General features: G+C 45.2%; 1 protein-coding gene across 9 annotated transcripts in view; it reads left to right on the top strand.

Moving 5' to 3' along the window:
* Positions 1–19,888, top strand: part of LOC124856411 (potassium voltage-gated channel subfamily KQT member 2) — a 66,634-nt gene that overhangs the window by 13,600 nt on the left and 33,146 nt on the right. For 5 of the 9 annotated variants that reach the window (XM_047346796.1, XM_047346794.1, XM_047346795.1 and 2 more), the window contains exons 4-13: positions 2,235–2,361; positions 11,406–11,581; positions 12,166–12,291; positions 12,809–12,919; positions 13,015–13,110; positions 13,402–13,496; positions 13,571–13,639; positions 14,198–14,227; positions 14,834–14,913; positions 15,253–15,459. In XM_047346796.1, coding sequence (XP_047202752.1) covers positions 2,235–2,361; positions 11,406–11,581; positions 12,166–12,291; positions 12,809–12,919; positions 13,015–13,110; positions 13,402–13,496; positions 13,571–13,639; positions 14,198–14,227; positions 14,834–14,913; positions 15,253–15,459 — 1,117 coding nt within the window. Of the gene's footprint in view, positions 1–2,234; positions 2,362–11,405; positions 11,582–12,165; positions 12,292–12,808; positions 12,920–13,014; positions 13,111–13,401; positions 13,497–13,570; positions 13,640–14,197; positions 14,228–14,833; positions 14,914–15,252; positions 15,460–19,838; positions 19,887–19,888 lie in introns of all 9 variants that reach the window. The other 4 variants (XR_007035323.1, XR_007035325.1, XR_007035324.1 and 1 more) reach the window with 1 other exon arrangement.

Raw genomic sequence — 19,888 nt, 5'->3', positions numbered from 1 at the left:
GATGCCCCCAAAGTTCTTGGAGTTTGAATGTTCTGTGCCATAGCTGAGCCTGAACCTTCCCTCAGCTGGAAACCAGTTAGAACTGCTCACTGAAGCTCTGCACTTCAAGGAATGAAGAACTCTAGACCAGAGAATCAGTTTCTGTTGGATGGTTTAAAGAGGTTTTGGTTTATAGATTCAGGAGCTTCTAAGAAAATTTGACAAGAAAGATAAACAAGAGAAAATACTTTGTGAACTCGACTACCAACATGGTGAACAGCTCTCTGATGTCTGTTCTCCTGGACGTGATCCATTGAGGTGCGTTCACACCAAACGCGATTTCTGCGAAAGGAGCGGCCAATTTACATGTTATCCCTACGTAGAGGCGCGTTCAGGAGCGGCGCGGTGCGAAGGACGCTGAGGGCACGGCACGGAAGGCGCGGCAAGCGAAGCGGGAGCGGAGCGGCGCGATGGACGAGTTGAAAAATTGGAACTTTTTCCTAAATTCGTGTCGCGTCAACCAATCAGGGACTGGATGTGGCTGTGACGTAGGGTGAAGGACCAAAGCGGAGAAGAAGCAGTTGTCAATGATGGAGGACCAGATCATAGTGGCGGTGTGCGGCAAGCCAGAGTTGTATGACTCAACTAATTACTTCTGGCCTGGTTATGTTTAGGCACAAATATCTTAAATTTAAGAGATGTGGACATTAAAAATCGCCGAAGACAGATGGACAGGCGTTCAGCAGCGGGGATACAGCGCCGGTAAACCGCGGTGAAGTTAGTTTGAAGTTGGATGTTCAAGCTCCGCGGAGTTAGCGGCATCTAGCTCACGACTGATCCGATTCAGGCACTCAGATTTTCCACGATTGTTTGGTACGGAAACTTATTGACGGTCCCTAGTGAACCACCGCGCGTCAGAAGAGGGAGCAACAGAGAGCAGCTAGCTGAAATCTGGGTGCCTGACTCGGATCGGCCGTGGGCTGGATGCCGCTGGCTCCACGGAGCTTGAGTGTCCGGTGTCCGGCTTCGGGCTGGCTTCACTGCGGTCGCCGGTAGTTGGCGTCCCGGAGGCCGATTCATCTCCCAACGCGGGGCAGCAGATCTTCGAACTGGGTCCTGGATAGACGGAAGTAACGCTGAAATCGACCGTCATCCAGGCGCAGCCCCTGGAGTAGGTGGTGGTACTCTCCGAACTGTTCCCGTCCCTGAAGAATCTGGTGAACCCAGGGACATTGATGTCGGCGGCGTTTTTCGGCTCTCCACAGGTAAAACACCGTGATTATCCGTGAAATCCATGTCCAGCATGTTCAGTTGAAACCAGCAAGCAGCAGATGGATGCTCCTCCTATTTGATGACGCGGCGAAGCGTTGCCGCTTGTTGCCGAATGCCAACGCGGAGTTCACGCGGAATGTGAAGCGGGCAAAAGCACACAAATGAGGTGAAAAATTTGCAGAAATCGCGTTTGGTGTGAACGCACCATTAGACTGCTAACATGAGCCTTCTCAACTACCGCTGCATATCTGGTAGATTGGTTCAATCAAGTTCAGTTTGGTCCAGTAGCATCAGATTTAATGCAACGTGAGATCACGAGCAGCCGAAACCCCAACCCAGTCGAACTCTGGTTGGCCAGAGTTTGACGGGTTGCTATATTACACTGGGACAATTAAAGAAATATACAATGCAGAGGAAAAAAAAGAAATATACACAGTTAAATAGTGCAGCTGAAATTAACTTTTCAAAGTACTAAATACACATTTATAGCATGAGATAGTCCCTAATATTACACCTATAGGTGAGTGAAATATTGGACCTTTGGTGGGTGAAAAATGAAAAGAAAATTCATAACATTTAAGTAAAAGTGTTCAGTGACAAAGCCTTCAGAGTTCGGTCTCAATCAGCGTTAGCTTTTTACTGCACAAACCTTTTCATGTATTTGCATAATTATATTTTTAAAAAGCAGAACTTTCTACATGCAATAATATTGATTTCTGAGTCCTGGTATCACTGTCCTATCCTGGTTTCTGGTGTGCAAAAATTTAAAAGGCAATCATAAACATGCAGTGGGTCAGTCTTAGGATACTTTGGACCTGATGTCTGCCTGACGTGGATGATCAGGTTCTCGCTTCCACAGACCTTCCAGAAAGTTTCACGGCACAGTGAACGTTAAAGAGATGTGCACGCTCCCACAGAGACCGCATTAGAAGCTGCACCTCCAGGAGTCTTCTGACAGCTGTTCATGTGCTGTTTGCCTGCAGGAGGTGGTGACTATCGTGGTGTTTGGGGTGGAGTACATGGTGAGGATCTGGGCTGCAGGTTGCTGCTGCCGCTACAGAGGATGGAGAGGACGACTAAAATTTGCCAGAAAACCCTTCTGTGTCATCGGTGAGTCTCAGTACTTCCATCTGCTGCTTTCAGTCTGAAACATGTTCAGGTTCAGGGACTGAGGAGTCCAGCATCTTCATCACTCAACCAGAAAAAACAAATCATAAAAGGAGATAAAATCAAGTTTTTCATAACCAATTTAAAGATTCCCAATAGAATAAGGGTCAGACTGAGGTATTGGTCTTAAGGGTCCTGGAGGTGTTATCTGAAGGTAGAAAGAACCCCCTGTGCTCTGATTGCAGCCCGTTCCATTATGGTGGAACCCCACTGAGAATGCTCTGAAGGGATGTGTTGGACCACTTGTTTGCTGAGTATTGGATTATCTGCACGTTGTTGGACGTCACTGTGCCCCTCCAATGGCATCGGCCATTTTGTACCCAGGACAGCCCGCTCCTACATATCCCATCGAGCATTGCGACTGATATGACTGGGCATCCCCAGTCTGACGTCACAGGATGCTATATAGGAGGCGCTCATGTTTGAAAAGTCGCCTTCCGCTGGAAACGACCTGGTGATTGAAGAGCGTCACTTTAAGAGAAGAACTCTGTGAAGAGTTTCATTCTCTCCCGTTGGACAACGAACTATTCATAACTGAAGTCTGTGGACTAAGAAGGCCGCAGGTTTCACTTTTGCCGATCGAAGACGTGAGTTAACACGTAACTGGAGACACGGAGTTTCGGAGAGACGAACCGCTACCGTGTTTCATTTTCAAGTCGACTTTGATGGTCAGATCATATTTTTCCTTTTTGTCAAGAAGACCGAAGGACAAAGACTCACCGTTCCCCTGAAGTTAATTGTGGACGCACAATTAACTCAACCCCACGTTTCCTCGCTCGAATTCCCTCGCTCAGGAAGAAGACAACACAAGTAAAACCCATTTCTTTTTTTTATTTCTTTATTAGAAGGCCTGGGCAGGGTCAGAGGTTGTAGAAGTGATCAGAATCGCTGGTTAGGATCTCCTGTGTTCTGAATAATATGTGCATGTAACCTTGCTTGTTGAAACTTTGATGTGTTATGTAATATCGAGACCCGCCGTGTTCCCCAGAGCTGTCTGTGTTTACTATCTGAACGTGGGTGCGTTGCAAAACTGGACTGTTAAAACGACCTCATGGTAAAATTCTCCATTTTACCTTTGTCTTCAATCTCACTGTGCTAGCTTGCCGCCAAAAGTTATCAATCCTTTGTGTTCAGGAGTAAAGGGGGAAGTTTTATGATCAGAAGATCATAAAAGACACTCTAAGCTGCGCTCCAACCCCCCACCAGTCATCACCACACCCCCCTTTCATATTCTCTCCTTTCCTCTGTTGTGCCATAAACTGCTGGTTGACTCAATACATACCCACTACCGTTTGTTGATTTTGCTTATTTAGATGTGTTTACCCCTGTGTGTGTAGAATTTTGCATGTTGAGTAGGTGACAATTAATAAATATTCACATAGATAAAGAGAGAGTGTTTGGTGTTTCATTGTGTGCAAAAAGTGATGTGTCAGTCAAAATAAGGTTCAAGTTCCACACGTTTCGGCAGAAACGGTCGATTAAACAGTGACATCTCCGGCAATAGTTATTAACTATTACGGAGTATTTAACGGTTGTAATTGTCAGAGGCGTTGAGCCACAATTACAACACCAGAAACCTCTCTGGTCTCAATTCGTAAATGAGGATTTATGGTTAAGAAATTGATTTTGTCAGATTATGATTTGTAATTATAATTATTGATCAAGATTATTCAATCAATAATCATACTCCCAACATATGGCGTCCCTGGGTGGGCCTTAAAAAGACAGACATCAAATCACTGTTGCACAGAATGAACAGTTGTGATCTCCGTTAACTAGACGTTGATTGGGAGACTTGAGTTTCGCACAGAACGTTTGTGAATTAGGGGATTTCGATTAGGTTGTGCTCAGTTCTACTGCAAAGGATAACATTAGCTTTCAGAGGTGTTTGTTGTGGATGCAAGGTGAAAGTTGGTTTAACTTGTGGAAAAGTTAAAGTTAATTTCCAGTCGCCAGCCTGCTGCTGCAGCTGTAAAAACCAGCGCTGATAAGCAGCAGACCTGCCCCCAGTGTCCACTGAGCGTAATTACAGTTGTGACCAACATTCTCCCAGTCAGTTAGAGAACAACACCTACATATGGTGGCCATTTAATAGATTACAGATTGCAGCTGGATTTCCCAAACCGCAGACCTGCACTCAGTACCATCTGGTGGTCACTAGTGCGAATTGCATTTCCTACGTTGATATATATTTTTTTTAAATCACTCAATTCATTAACACAGGCAGATTATTCCATCACCTATGATCAAAAGGGCATAACTTAAAGTTGAAAGTTGAAGTTACAGATCATTCATTACCACTTTTAAGCATTTTTGCTGGGTTTTTAGTGTGAAGCATGTTTTAACCTGACTCATAAAACTAACTTAGTTGTTTAACAGGAAGGTAGGTGATTCATATTAGAGAACACTAACATTTATTTGAAGCTAAGAACAGCATTGAATGTTTAGTTTCGTTTTCCCATTTTTAAAATTTTATTTTGAACTTGGTTTCTGGGTTATTTCAAAAAAATTCTTTCCCTTTTTCCCTTTTTTTTTTTTTTGCAAGTTTGCTTGATTAACCCCATTAAAGCATAGACTTGGGTAAGCCACAGTTTGAACGGTCAAACCTGTGTGCCCATTTTAAGCAAACCCATACACCTGGAAGAGACAGGTATGAATCAGACAGCTAGCTGAATAGCTTAGCCTGTTGTGTGCAGCTAATTAAGTTTAGCAATCCCTAATCACTGAACAGCTTAGCCTGTTGTGTGCAGCTAATTAATTTAGCAATCGTTAATCACTGAATAGCTTAGCCTGTTGAATTGCTGCTAATTTCTTTAGTGGTGGTTCATAAATAAACAGTTTGTGTGTTTGCATTGTGCATTTTGGGCCAAAGATGGAGGGAACATCCCAGACTGCAGCTGGAGATGTGTGTATGGTGGAGGACCCCATAGGAATGCAGGCACAAGAGGTGATAGGGTCATTGATTCTGTTGTCCCCCGAGGAGCGTAAAGGCCTCAATGATTATGGCATTGAGCAATGTGAAGCCAGGATTCAGGAGTTGCTCCAAGTCATTAAAAACCCACCGAAGGACAGACGGGTCTCTGATGTGTTAGGACAGCTCACTCTGTTGTATCAGCGAAGGTTAATGTTGGAAGTTGACCAGCGCGTTAAACTGCAGTTCGAGCTGAATGATACGTTGCAGACGGTGGATGTCCTTCGAGGGGAAATAACAGAAGTGGGAAATAGATTGGAAGCAATAGAGGGTAGCCATGCCACCCCGCCCCCCCTGGAAGAATGGGGGGACGAACCGAGACCCACCTCACAGGTTGAAACCTTTGGAGGTGAGCCACACCTGCGAAACCCTGAGAGAACCTGCAGGTCAGATCTGGAGGATGTAGAAGCTGCTCTCCAGAGATTACCTTTCCAGGCTCATGGGGTTCCCCAGACATCCACCGAGGTAAGAACGGGGGTAAGTAGTCAGAATAGGTTCAGTGGTGCGGTGCCCCGCCCCACTGCAATCAGCAGCCATGAACGGTACCTAGCTGGGGACCCAGCAGGTGTAAATAGTTCAGGGTTCAGATGCGAGCAGCCGTCAAACGTGACTCGCAGTACGGTCCTCTACGATCCCTCACCTCCGCCACGGCAACAGGAGTGCCGCCCCTGGGATTCAGGTAGCTCCTACCACCCTCAACCGCTGCCCGGGACCCGAGTCCGGGAAGCACAGGGCCCACAGTTATACCGGGAGCAGCCTCCACTGCCTCCTCCGAGGATGAGGCGTGATGCACCGATACCCTCTGAGTGCAACCGGAGTGAACTCTCCGATGATGACTCAGATGGGCCGGGACCAATCCCTGAAAGTGGATTGCGCACCCGCCAGCTTGAGTCCCTTGCTAAAGACATAGAGCGTTTCGACCCTAATAAGGCAGAATCAAACATTGATGATTACCTTAGGGAAGTGGAATGCTGTCTTCTAGATTTGTACTGCCCATCAGCACAGGAGAAACTGAAGCTCATCTGGAAGACAACGTCCAGGAGCGTCCATGTTTTCATGGAGAGCCTGACACCCGCAGTCCGAGACCGTTATTCAACCCTTTGCGAAGCTTTGAGGGAAGAATATTCCGTGTACACGGACCGGGCCTCAGCCACACTTGGGGCTTTCACGATCCAGCAAAAGAAAAGCGAAGCACCCAGGGAGTATTACCGGCGCTTGAGAGCCGTTTACTTCCAAGGACGCAATGCGCCAGGCATTGAGGAGGAACATGCTTTTAAATCCCTGTTCCTCCACAACCTTCATGAAAGTGTGCGATACGAAGTTACTATGTATTGCAGGACCAAGGCCATGAGCATGCAAGAGATCCGCAAATATGCTCAGATGGCGTGGGAAACACGTGCTCGCCCGACCAAGGGATCGGAGAGCGAGGCTAGGGTTTTACAGGTCCAGACTGAAAGAACCAGCCATGCATTAGAAGGTCAGGAAAGGCCTTCAACCAGAACCTATGCGAAGAACAGGTTCAGGGAACAACATAGGTTTTGTCAGCTGGACTGGGGGGGTGGTACTGAATACCAACCACAGTCAAAGTTGCCGGACCACTTCCGGTCAAACAGACGACCTGACCATCACGTGAAGCCTAAAGGTAAACCTGATGGAAGAGGGTGGAACCCACATGCAGAAGGGATTATGGGGAAAGAGATGGAGGAGGCCTTGCGTAAGATGGTGACGGAAGCGGTGCGTCAGGCCACCATGCCCCCACAACCCTTGAAACAGGAAGCGGACCTAGTTAAACCAGACCCAAACTTCCCGTCAGCATGACTAGGCGTGAACCCAGTCTCCACAGCCATCAGAGTCTACCTGATCGGATGGGGAGACAAACCTGGGAAACTCCAAGAACCCCTTGGGACTTCTCCAGGAGAAACACCACAAATCATTGCTCCAAGGTTCTTAGGTAAACTGAACCATAATGAACATATAGGTTACCTACACTATCTCACTAGTATAGGAGGACAGGTCAAACTGAGGTTCCATTTTAAAACAGGATCAGAGATCAGCCTGTGGTTCTCGGTCTCGTTTGAGGAGGCGAGTAGAGCCATGCTCTCCCTCAGTAAACCACTTCAGGCTGAATTTCGTGATGTAAGTATCACCAGCTGCACCCAAAACCGATCATGCATCACTAATTGGGTGGAGCTGGACATTACACCCGAAGACACGGCTCTGGTGCACCCCATCTATAGGTGCACATTAAACAAAGACCTTTGTCTTGGTGGCCAGGACCTGCTGGACAGGCTGGCCCCACTCATTGACGGCCACCAGGACCAACTCTGAGTCCAGGCGGAGGTGCAAAACCCACGGGGTGCACGCAGCGAACGATTCGTTGTGACCAATCAGGTCAGCAGCTTAGAGGAGCCCGAAGGACCTCTCAGGCCCTCATCAGAGCCGGTCATGTGCACCTCCGAGACACAGCTGCACCCAGCCATCCAGGAAACTCCTGCCAGAGGCGGTCATGCATTGCTTGGCTCTTTAAAGAACCCAGGTGTGGACACTTACAACCCCAAAGTGGTGGAAGATGTACACCTGGAAACCATGTTCATACCAGAAGTGCTACTAGCATTCTGGCTGGGACATCCATCAACCATTAGAGAGCTGTATGACCGTTTGTGCCAAAAAGACCCCTTTGTAACTGAGGCACAACACAGCCACACACTCCTTTTAGTAGACGGGCTCCGCCCTCTCCTCAAGACAGCCAGTGTGCAGATTGGCATCAAACAGCTCTCCCATGCTGTGGATATTGTTCCAACAGACCAAAGGGGGGTCACGTTATCCGACGCCCATTACTCTCCTGTTAGGTGCCATAGGAGCTACAAAGCCACACTCCACACCCTCCAGCAGATGGCGCACTGGCCTCCAAGGTCTCACGACACCCAGGTCTACATCAAAGGATGTTTAACCTGCCGCCAGTTTCAGCCATCCCAGCCAACCAGTAAACCTCCGCTTCAGCGAAGGGGGGTTACATTACCTTGGTTCCACCTTCAGACCAACTGGGTCGAACCAGCTCCAAAATTAACAGGAGGTAACAAATTCCTCCTAACTGCGACATGCAGCTTCATCAAGTGGGTTGGATGCTTGTCAGAAAAGGTTGACACCATCATCCCAGCTGCTGCTCTTTAGCTGAACCAGATGAAGTCCTACATCGAACTCTCCTCCCCAAGAACAGAGCTTGTCTCAATGTCCGGGAAAGGAGAGGCCAGTGCGTAGGACTAGTTAAATAGGTGCATGTTTCATTAACTCACACTAACATGCAATAATCACTAACAACTTTCTTCAACAGAAACAGTTAAACATATAACTACCTTCTAGGACACAGTCTTAAACTGTAAGTTGACACGATAATTTTCCATAACACTGTATGCACAGCAGACCTCACAAAAGTGTTTAAGAATGATGTAATGGACACACCCATGCTGCCCGAGATTTCATACAAAATCGTGTTAAAGGAGGTTGGTTCATCTATAGACAGTCCCACCGAGGCACAGATACCCATTGACCTAGTTCTGCTGAACTTAGTAGAGAAATCCTAAGTCCACCACGACAGACACCTTGCAACCTCCACAAACACACCTGGCTTATAGCCTAAATACTGCAATTCGTTTATTCTTTTCTCCCTCTTTCCACATCTAGATAGTTTAGAGACAGGAGTCCTATTAAAACCCATCATCATCCGGAAGAGCCAATGGTTTAAGCCTAAACCTGTTTTAACCATTCGTTTTAGATTACACACCGCATACCAGCAGGTTAAGCGTTTACAGGTCAGGATTGATTCCCTCACATTCATTCCCTCACGGTTCATAGCACCGCCTTTGCCAACGACACAGCCAGGGTCCAGTGCCTAATAGAAGTTGGATGAATAAGCTATGAACCATGATTTTTGTTTGTTCCTTTTATTCTTATATATACATATATATGTACGATATCTGTTATTGTTTCATTTTGTCTCAGGATTACCAAAGCTGATGACCAAAGAATGTAATGATGATGTGAATGTATTGTCCTGTATTTGTTTCATTGAACAATGTAGAAAGGGATGAGTTTAGTCAGAGTTAGTCCTGCCCAGGCTAACCTCTATCCTGCCCAGTCGTAGGTTTTGAGTAACACAGAGACTATTTTGTTTTGTTCTGCTTCGCCACAGATCACTGATTGCTCAGCAAAGGACAGAATGGTCCCAGTAGCTTCAAAGACTGCGATTCATCTCACCCTTTGAACCTAGGGGGGAATGTTGGACCACTTGTTTGCTGAGTATTGGATTATCTGCACGTTGTTGGGCGTCACTGTGCCCCTCCAATGGCATCGGCCATTTTGTACCCAGGACAGCCCGCTCCTACATATCCCATCGAGCATTGCGACTGATATGACTGGGCGTCCCCAGTCTGACATCACAGGATGCTATATAGGAGGCGCTCATGTTTGAAAAGTCGCCTTCCGCTGGAAACGGTGATTGAAGAGCGTCACTTTAAGAGAAGAACTCTGTGAAGAGTTTCATTCTCTCCCGTTGGACAACGAACTATTCATAACTGAAGTCTGTGGACTAAGAAGGCCGCAGGTTTCACTTTTGCCGATCGAAGACGTGAGTTAACACGTAACTGGAGACACGGAGTTTCGGAGAGACGAACCGCTACCGTGTTTCATTTTCAAGTCGACTTTGATGGTCAGATTATATTTTTCCTTTTTGTCAAGAAGACCGAAGGACAAAGACTGACCGTTCCCCTGAAGTTAATTGTGGACGCACAATTAACTCAACCCCACGTTTCCTCGCTCGAATTCCCTCGCTCAGGAAGAAGACGACACAAGTAAAACCCATTTCTTTTTTTTATTTCTTTATTAGAAGGCCTGGGCAGGGTCAGAGGTTGTAGAAGCGATCAGAATCGCTGGTTAGGATCTCATGTGTTCTGAATAATATGTGCATGTAACCTTGCTTGTTGAAACTTTGATGTGTTATGTAATATCGAGACCCGCCGTGTTCCCCAGAGCTGTCTGTGTTTACTATCTGAACGTGGGTGCGTTGCAAAACTGGACTGTTAAAACGACCTCATGGTAAAATTCTCCATTTTACCTTTGTCTTCAATCTCACTGTGCTAGCTTGCCGCCAAAAGTTATCAATCCTTTGTGTTCAGGAGTAAAGGGGGAAGTTTTATGATCAGAAGATCATAAAAGACACTCTAAGCTGCGCTCCAACCCCCCACCAGTCATCACCACACCCCCCTTTCATATTCTCTCCTTTCCTCTGTTGTGCCATAAACTGCTGGTTGACTCAATACATACCCACTACCGTTTGTTGATTTTGCTTATTTAGATGTGTTACCCCTGTGTGTGTAGAATTTTGCATGTTGAGTAGGTGACAATTAATAAATATTCACATAGATAAAGAGAGAGCGTTTGGTGTTTCATTGTGTGCAAAAAGTAATGTGTCAGTCAAAATAAGGTTCAAGTTCCACACGTTTCGGCAGAAACGGTCGATTAAACAGTGACATCTCCGGCAATAGTTATTAACTATTACGGAGTATTTAACGGTTGTAATTGTCAGAGGCGTTGAGCCACAATTACAACACCAGAAACCTCTCTGGTCTCGATTCGTAAATGAGGATTTATGGTTAAGAAATTGATTTTGTCAGATTATGATTTGTAATTCTAATTATTGATCAAGATTATTCAATCAATAATCATACTCCCAACAGATGGCAAAACTAAACGAGGTTCCTGAGAGGAATGTCAGGCTCCAGAAGGAGCATTAGTCTGAGGACTGAGCTCCAGCAGACCCAGAAGTCATTCTGATGTCGATGGATTTGAACGTCTATTGGTTTTGTTAAACATTTGCTGAGTTCAAATAAAGCTCCTGTTTTATGATTCATGTTTCTATAAAAATCACCTGTGATGTTTGTCCTTCAGTTCCAAGATCTTCACAGAAGAACATCTTCTGTAGTTAACCCTTGACCTTTGTCTTTTACCTTTCCCTCTGCAGACATCATGGTGCTCATAGCCTCAATCTCTGTCCTGGCTGCTGGAACTCAAGGAAACGTCTTTGCCACGTCTGCCATCAGGTCCCTCCGGTTTCTACAGATTCTCCGGATGATCCGAATGGATCGACGTGGAGGAACCTGGAAACTGCTAGGATCAGTTGTCTACGCCCACAGCAAGGTGACTGGTGTGTGCATGGTGTTATTGATCGGGGGGTCGTGTTCTTCATCAGAACAGCCTAGAAATGAACATGACCGGCTGAGTTAATAAAGGTTCACTCCTACCACCAGAACCAAGCCCAAAACAAATCAGTTGTTCTGCTGACAGCGGCTCCAATAAGCTCTCCTAACTGGAGCAAAGATGAGCAGAAATGACATGTAAACCCTTGACCCTCTGGAAGAAGATGCAGCGAGATCTAACGGCTCTGGTGATAAAAACTTTGGAGCGCTGATTGAAGCTCTGATCCGATCTGTGTACTCCATCAGTTTGAAGACATTTCTGCTTCAAAGTATTAATGAGAAGGGGGCGTGGCATCTTAAGGTCAGTATGACCTTTGGAAACAGAAAAGCTGCAGAAGATCTAGGAAGAAAAGGCTTTACATTGTGTCTGTGCTGCTGGTTTCATCTTTCAGGTTTCTGAAACATGAAACCAAACCGTCTTACTAATCTCCTTCATATTGATCAGCTCTCAGTCTGCGCTGAAGTTTTGCATGGATAGACTGACATGAGGCTGATCAGACTGATTGCTCTCCTCTCTCTCTGCAGGAGCTGATCACTGCCTGGTACATTGGGTTCCTGTGTCTCATTCTGGCCAGTTTCCTCGTGTATTTAGCAGAGAAAGAAGACAATGAGCAGTTTGAGACCTATGCTGACGCCCTCTGGTGGGGACTGGTAAGATTACCTCAAACAGCGACAGGTGTTTGATGTTGTGTTCACCTGTCTCACATAGGTTAATGGTTTCTGGGTATTTTAATCATCAACTTTTGGGTTGTGGTACTGGTCCACTGTTAGATTTAGCTTTCTTTGGCCCAGAGAGTAGCTGTAGCCCTGATCACAGGAAGCATAAAGAAACCGTTTGATTTTGATGGAAAGTTCATCAGATGTTGAGGAGTGAAAACTAACTATAACAAAATTTGAACTGTTCCACCCTGTAGCCATTTTTTTACTTTGTTGGATCTACATTGCTGCATTGCAACAGCAAACGTCTAATTCAAACATTGAAATTTACATCTCAGCTCATGAGTTACTCCTTTACAACTAACCAACAAGTGAATCCAGGTGTGTCCAGCTGCAGTGTAGTTATCCCAGATGACCTCTGATGTGAAAGCTATAGTTCCTGTATAGTCCTACTGATCTTCACATTGTTGTCAGCAATGCAATCTGATTAATCTCTTACTGTCTCCGTCAGATAACCTTGACGACCATCGGATATGGAGACAAGTTTCCTGTCACCTGGAATGGACGTCTGCTGGCTGCAACATTTACACTGATCGGAGTTTCCTTCTTTGCTCTGCCAGCTGTGAGTTACTTTATTGTTTACATGAGATGACCTGGATTTACCAGGACTCACGTGAGACACCTGCTCCTCTAGCTCACCTGACCGTCTCTTTCCAGGGAATTTTGGGTTCTGGATTTGCTCTGAAGGTTCAGGAGCAGCACAGACAGAAACACTTTGAGAAGAGACGCAACCCTGCAGCTGGACTCATTCAGGTAAATGCTGACATCACAGCTTTTCTCTGATTGGTCAAATGAGGGAAGGTGAGACTGTTACTTTTCAACAGAACGTTCAGCGTTCATCACTGTCCAACTGAACCTAATATGTCGAGCGAAACGTTCTGTCGATTTAGCTGCTGTAATGAACTTTAGGACGGACTCTTCCTGATATCCTAATAACTCTTCCTGATGTTCTCCACATGATTTAGGTGTCTCTCCACTGAATGGAGACATGACAATAAATTTCTGGAGGCGTCAGTTTCTCATTTCAAAATAATGTGTCTGCAGGCAGCTTGGAGGGTCTATGCCACAAATCTGAGTCGAACTGACCTGACTTCCACCTGGGACTATTATGAGAGGACGGTGTCTGTCCCCATGTACAGGTGAGACTCTGCTTGCAGACATTCTGACGCTTCTGACCCTGCAGTACCTTCATCCTGTCTGTGTTTGTCTGCAGGTTGATTCCTCCTCTTAACCAGCTGGACTTACTGAGGAACCTCAAGAACAAATCTGGACTTTCGTTTAGGTTTGTAAGATTTCATACAAGTCAAAGCTGAGGCAGCTGAAGCAACTCCTCAATCAATCAATCAATCAATCAATCAATCAATCAATCAAAACAAAAAGAGCTGTTGTTAGAGTTTAATTGATTAATAAATAGCTTCTCTGTAACTTTGATTAAAAAAGGCAAATTAAAAGCTGGACTAAAGTTAAGCAAGGAGATATCAAGGTCCAACAGTGGTACAGTCTCAAAGGGAAAACACCCATCTAAGAAGACATTTTGTGGGAATAACTCATGTTTGACTTTAGGAAGAATCGGAGCTGCTGAAATAACTGTTAATAACTCAAACCATATAACCACTGTCAAAAACTCTGGTCTGTTGAAACAGCCAGACGTTCAGACCAGAACCAGACTATCGCAGAACTGACCCTTCAAAAAGCGTGGGGTCTGTAGATTCCAAGTAGGGTCCAAGACCTAGAAAGGTGCAGGATCAGGAAGTGGTCATAACGCTTTGTTTCATTGCTGTTTACATGTTCTAGTTTTTAGATGGTCAAACAGATTTGGTAACTTTGTTTCTGTTTGCAGGAAGGACGTCCAGCCTGAACCATCACCGAGGTCAGTCTGCAGCTCTGTTTCAGAGATTCAAACATCTCTGCTGCAGGATTGAAACTGTATCTTCAGAGCACTGAACATCTCATCCCACTGAAATAAATCTTTAGACCCAGTTATTCCCACTTTGGTTCAGGAACTGATATCAGAGTCAGAACTGCTGAAAGAGAACCAACTGAAAATGATCAAACAAGGTGATGTGACACCATTAAAGGAGTAATGGCCAGTGGCCTGCAATTGTATAGAGCTTTACTAAGTCCATAGAACCCAAATCAGTCATCCACACATTCACCCACTGACAATGGTAGGCTACATTGTATCCACAGCTGCCCTGGGGCACACTGACAGAATGTGGGGGGTCTTGAAAAAAACCAGGAACCAGATTAATCTACAGCAAGACCATCAGAGCGTAAAGATAGGAACCAGAACTCTGCTGGTTCCTAACAGCTTCAGTAAATGAGATGAACTTTGTGTTCCTCTATCTTTACTGCAGAAAGTGTCCAAACAGACACATAGTTTCAGCCATGCTCATTATAGACACTGTCCGCAGGACAACCACACGGGTGCCACCAGGTTCCTCAGTTCTGACTGAATTATTGTTTGTCTTTGCAGTCAGAAGGTGAGTTTGAAAGAGAGAGTCTTCTCATCTCCACGCAGCTCAGGAACCAAAGGGAAAAGTTCTCCTCAGCATGGTAGGTGTCAGAACCAAAACCAGTCATTCATGTTTTTGAAAATGAATGTTTGGCCACATGTAGAGCTGACTTGAACACGAACGGATCATTCATTCAGTTCAAAAAATAAATTTCATATGAGAAATCTGAGCAAAGCATTATCAAAAGGAGATCTTGGTGTTTCTATGAGACCCGCAGAATCAACTACACAGTCGCCTACTTTGCACATGCTCAGTATATACATTCTGTGTTAGAAAGCCCTGCCCCGGATCACACCAACGAGCCACACGTTTACAAGATTTTCACTCCCAGGTGGATGGAGGACCAGAGTCTCATCCACCTCTCCTTTAATGTCTGCAGTGATTCCTCCAGGTGGTGTTGGTCCTGGTGTGGGAGTTGCTCCTGGTACTCCAGGAGGGGTTCAGGCATTGCGCAGGTCTCCGAGCATGGAGCCCAGTCTGGATGAGAGTCCTAGCAAAGTTCCAAAGAGTTGGAGCTTCGGAGAGCGCAGCCGAACCAGGCAGGCCTTCAGGATCCGAGGAGCAGCGTCTCGCCAGAACTCTGAAGGTGAGACAGGACAGAGTTGGATGAAGATTTTCTCCACCAGTCTGACCTGCAGTCACAGCATCCTGACCTCAGACTGAACATACAGTACTGTGCCAAAGTTTTAGGCAGGTGTGAAAAAATGCTGTAAACAAAGTATCTTTCACAAATGGAAATATTAATCATTTATTTTCATCAATCAACAAAATGCAGTGAATGAACAAAATAGAAATCTAAATCAAATCCATCTTTGGCGTGACCATCCTTTGCCTTCAAAACAGCATCAGTTCTTCTAGGTAGACCTGGACACAGTTTGTGAAGGAACTCGGCTGGTAGGAGAACTAACCACAGATCTTCTGTGGATGGAGGCTTCCTCACATCCTTCTGTCTCTTCATGTAATCCCAGACACTCCATGATGTTGAGATCAGGGCTCTGTGGGGCCAGACCATCACTTCCAGTAAGTCTTGTTCTTCTTTACGCTGAAGATAGTTCTTCATGACATTGGCTTTATGTTTGGGTTCGCTCACTTAGCATTTTGTAAATTGACTAAAATAATCAATCATCATTTATATTTCTCAAAGCATTATTTGTTTACAGCATTTATCACACCTGCCTAAAACTTTTGAACAATACTGTATTTTACACAAATTTGCTTTACTAAAATAACTTCACAGTCTCATGGTGCTAAAAAAACATCCTTCACCAGTTTTAGCTGTGTTGTTAAACAACTGCAGCCAGTTTTGTACTGGTTACTGGACAGAAAGCAAGTTGGTTATTTTGGAGGCTGTTCTACTGCAGCTTCTGTGACTAAATCATTTTCAATAAATGAGGAGGTTCAATTGACAGTCTCTTCAGTTTTGGGTCTTGATCCAGAGTTGGTTCAGATAAGACTCAGGAAGACCTGCTGAAGAAAACAATAAAACCTACCATTAATGACAGCAATACCTGATGACTGTCATTAATGTTCACAGTCATGGCAGTAGTAAATGGCTTGCACTTCAAGTCCCCAGAGACCCCAAAGCTCTTTACACTCATTCATCCACCCATTCACACGCTTGCAGTGGTGAGCTACATTGTAGCTATAGCCACCCTGGGGCGCACTGATAGAAGTGAGGAGGAGTTCAAGTATCTTGGGGTCTTGTTCACGAATGAGGGAAAGATGGAGCGGGAGATCGACAGACGGATCGGTGCTGCATCAGCATTAATGGGGGCGCTGTACCGGTCCGTCGTGGTGAAGAGAGAGCTGAGTCAAAAAACGAAGCTCTTGATTTACCAGTCGATCTCCGTTCCTACTCTCACTCTATGGTCATGAGTTTTAGGTCGTGACCGAAAGAAAGAGATCGCGGATACAAGCAGCCAAAATGAGTTTCCTCCGTAGGGCTGTCTGGGCTCTTCCTTAGAGATAGGGTGAGAAGCTCAGTCATCAGGGAGGGACCAGAGCCGCTGCTTCTCCATGTCAAGAGGAGCCAGTTAAATGGTAAATGGACTGAACTTATATAGCGCTTTTCCAGTCATACAGACCGCTCAAAGCGCTTTACACTAGAGCCACATTCACCCAATCGCACTCACCAATATGCAGATCGGTAGGCAACTTGAGATTAAGGGCCTTACCGACATACATGGATGGATGGATGGATGGATGGATGGATCAATCGATTGATCGATAAAAAACAGTTGGAGTGAGGTCTCCAGACAGTCTAGTGTAGGATATGCACTTAAATGCATCGTGGAGTTAAAACTGAGCTATAAAACACTGCATAGAAGTAAAGCTGTTGGATAAATATCTGGATGGGTGGACCCAGCTCAGAACAGCACCAGGTCCAGTTAGAGCTGCACCCCTCATGTGTCCAGTTTCCAAACTGGGACCTTGAAAACTGATTGATCACTATTAATGAGAACAATGTCAGTACCCAGCAGCCATTTCAGCTGTTTTCCTGGCTTTACTATCTGAGGGGAGCTGTTCATCAGTTCAAACATCTTCTTAGGGTGTATCACTGAAACAGGTGCCAATTCTAGTTCAAAATCCAATTAAATCCATTTCAGTCCAGTTCCAAACCACAAAAATACAAAGGACTCGAAGGAACTCATCCATCTGTTTGTTGCTGCATTCTGCTGGCAACAGTGGGATGGAGCCTATCGTTGTACTATACCTGGACAGGTTACCAGTCAGTCCATTGCAGGACCAGCACATGCCAACCCATTCTGAGTTACACCTTCAGGTTAAAACCTGTTACCTCAAGATGTCTCTGGACTATGGGAAGAACCTCTTGTGTGATTACAGGAAGAACATGGAGGTTCTACACAGACCAGAGTGAGTCTCTGCTGGAACATTCCAATTGTCAGTGAAGCAACAAGTTATGATGCAAACTTAAAATGACAGTGAAGACAGAGAAGTGGTTCTGTTTGAGCAGCAATAAGAACAACTGGCTTCAACAGTACCAACGTTTGGGAGGAGACATCATGAAGGAGAGAAGAAGGAAAACTTCGGTCGTGGCAGATGGCCGCTCACACTGAGCCTGGTTCTGGTTCTGCTGGAGGTTTCTTCCTGTTAAAAGGGAGTTTTTCCTCTCCACTGTCGCTACATGCATGCTCAGTATGAGGGATTGCTGCAAAGTCAACGCCAGTGACTGTCCACTGTCTCTACATGCTCATCCAGGAGGAGTGAATGCTGCAAGTCACTGACTGGATGCAATCTGCTGGGTTTCCTTAGATAGAAAAACTTTTTATCCAATTTGAATAAATAACTGAATCTGACTGCACTGTTCAATGGTTACGATTAATTGGAATGTATGAACCTGACTGTTGTGAAGAACCTTGAGACAACATGTGTTGTAAATTGGCGCTATATAAATAAAACTGAATTGAATTGAATGAAAAAAGGAGAAGGTTTTGAGAGGAAACAGATCAACAGTCATGAGGGATAAAAAGTTAAAACCGGTTTGATCTGGTCTGAAAACCTGAATCTGAAAGTTTGAACTGTGCCCTGTGGTCTCCATCAATGTTGGTGGCATTTAGCATACATAAAACCATGCACCTCAAATAATTTCAGTGTACGAAACTCAGAATGGAGGCATGTGGCTACTGCTCCACGGCATGACGTGGTGTGCAGCACTTGCCCAAGGCGCAGTGCAGTTGCACTAAGGGACATTGTGCTGCAAAAATCATGTGTTAAGCCCCCAATGTGATTTTCATTTATGCGTGTTGACAGCGACAGATGAGGTCATGTGATGCACGAGATGCTGGTGATGGTGGGTGTTAAACTTAAAACTGGTTTTGGCTTCTGTGAGAGTAATATTAAATTAATTTAAATTCAGTTTATTCAGCGCCAATTCTCAACACGTCGAATCATTCAGATTTCAAGTCAGGTTCACACATTCCAGTTAATTGTAACTATCAAACAGTTGGATTCAGTTTAATTATTCAGACTGGTTAAAAGTTTTTCTATCTAAGGAAACCCAGCAGATTGCATCCAGTCAGTGACTTGCAGCATTCACTCCTCCTGGATGAGCATGTAGAGACAGTGGACAGTCACTGGCTTTGACTTTGCAGCAATCCCTCATACTGAGCAGGCATGTAGCAACAGTGGAGAGGAAAACTCCCTTTTAACAGGAAGAACAGTTTTCAAGTCTAGAGGATGAAAGAGAGCACATACAGTTAGTCACAGTAGAAGCTTAGCTAGTAGGTCTGTCTAGGAGGAGCTATGTTCGAACCACAGGTTAGGAAGCTTTTAGTTTCTGCCTGTAGGGTGGGATGAGATGGACCAGAGAGTGGTCAGAAAGTGCCAAAGTAGTACTGGTGACACCATGATATGCATCCTTTAAAGTTGTATAGCAGTGGTCCAGAGTGTTTTTATCCCTGGTGGGACACTTAATGTGCTGTCTGTATCTGGGAAGTTCACTGGAGAGGTTTGCACTGTTAAAATCCCCATGAACAATAATGAGTTTTCTCCATGTTTGTTATCAGCTCAACCAGTTGTTTTTCAGTATCTGAAGTGGAGCCTTGAGGTGGTATGTAAGCACCAACCAGTACAGACGAGGAGAACTCCCTTGGTGAATAAAACGGTTTAATGTTTATGAGAAATAACTCCAGGTCAGGACTCCAGGTCTTCTTCAACACTTTGATAACTCTGCACCAACCTTTGTTTATATGAAAGCAGATTCCGTCTCCTCGCTTTTCCCCAATAAGTCCGACTTGCGGTCTGCTCTGAACAGCATGCTGGCTCAGGTAAGATACTGATAACTGACAAGCACTGCACAGAGGCCCAACCCAACCAGTCCGACCCGTCCCTGATTTATAATTGATGCTCTGTTGTTGTTTTCCATTGGTTGGCTGGCTTAGCCACAGCTCATCTGGTGATCATCTTCCTGATGAAGCTGTTTCCTCTCTCCTCTTCCTCCTGTAGTGCTGATAGAGATGCAGGATGAAGAGTTCAGACACAAGAGCTCACCAGGT

Source organism: Girardinichthys multiradiatus, chromosome 20, assembly GCF_021462225.1.
Source record: "Girardinichthys multiradiatus isolate DD_20200921_A chromosome 20, DD_fGirMul_XY1, whole genome shotgun sequence".
In the NCBI taxonomy this organism is placed as follows: Eukaryota; Metazoa; Chordata; class Actinopteri; order Cyprinodontiformes; family Goodeidae; genus Girardinichthys; species Girardinichthys multiradiatus.
The sequence above is the reverse complement of the archived record's forward strand: the minus strand, read 5'-3'. Positions and strand labels throughout refer to the sequence as shown.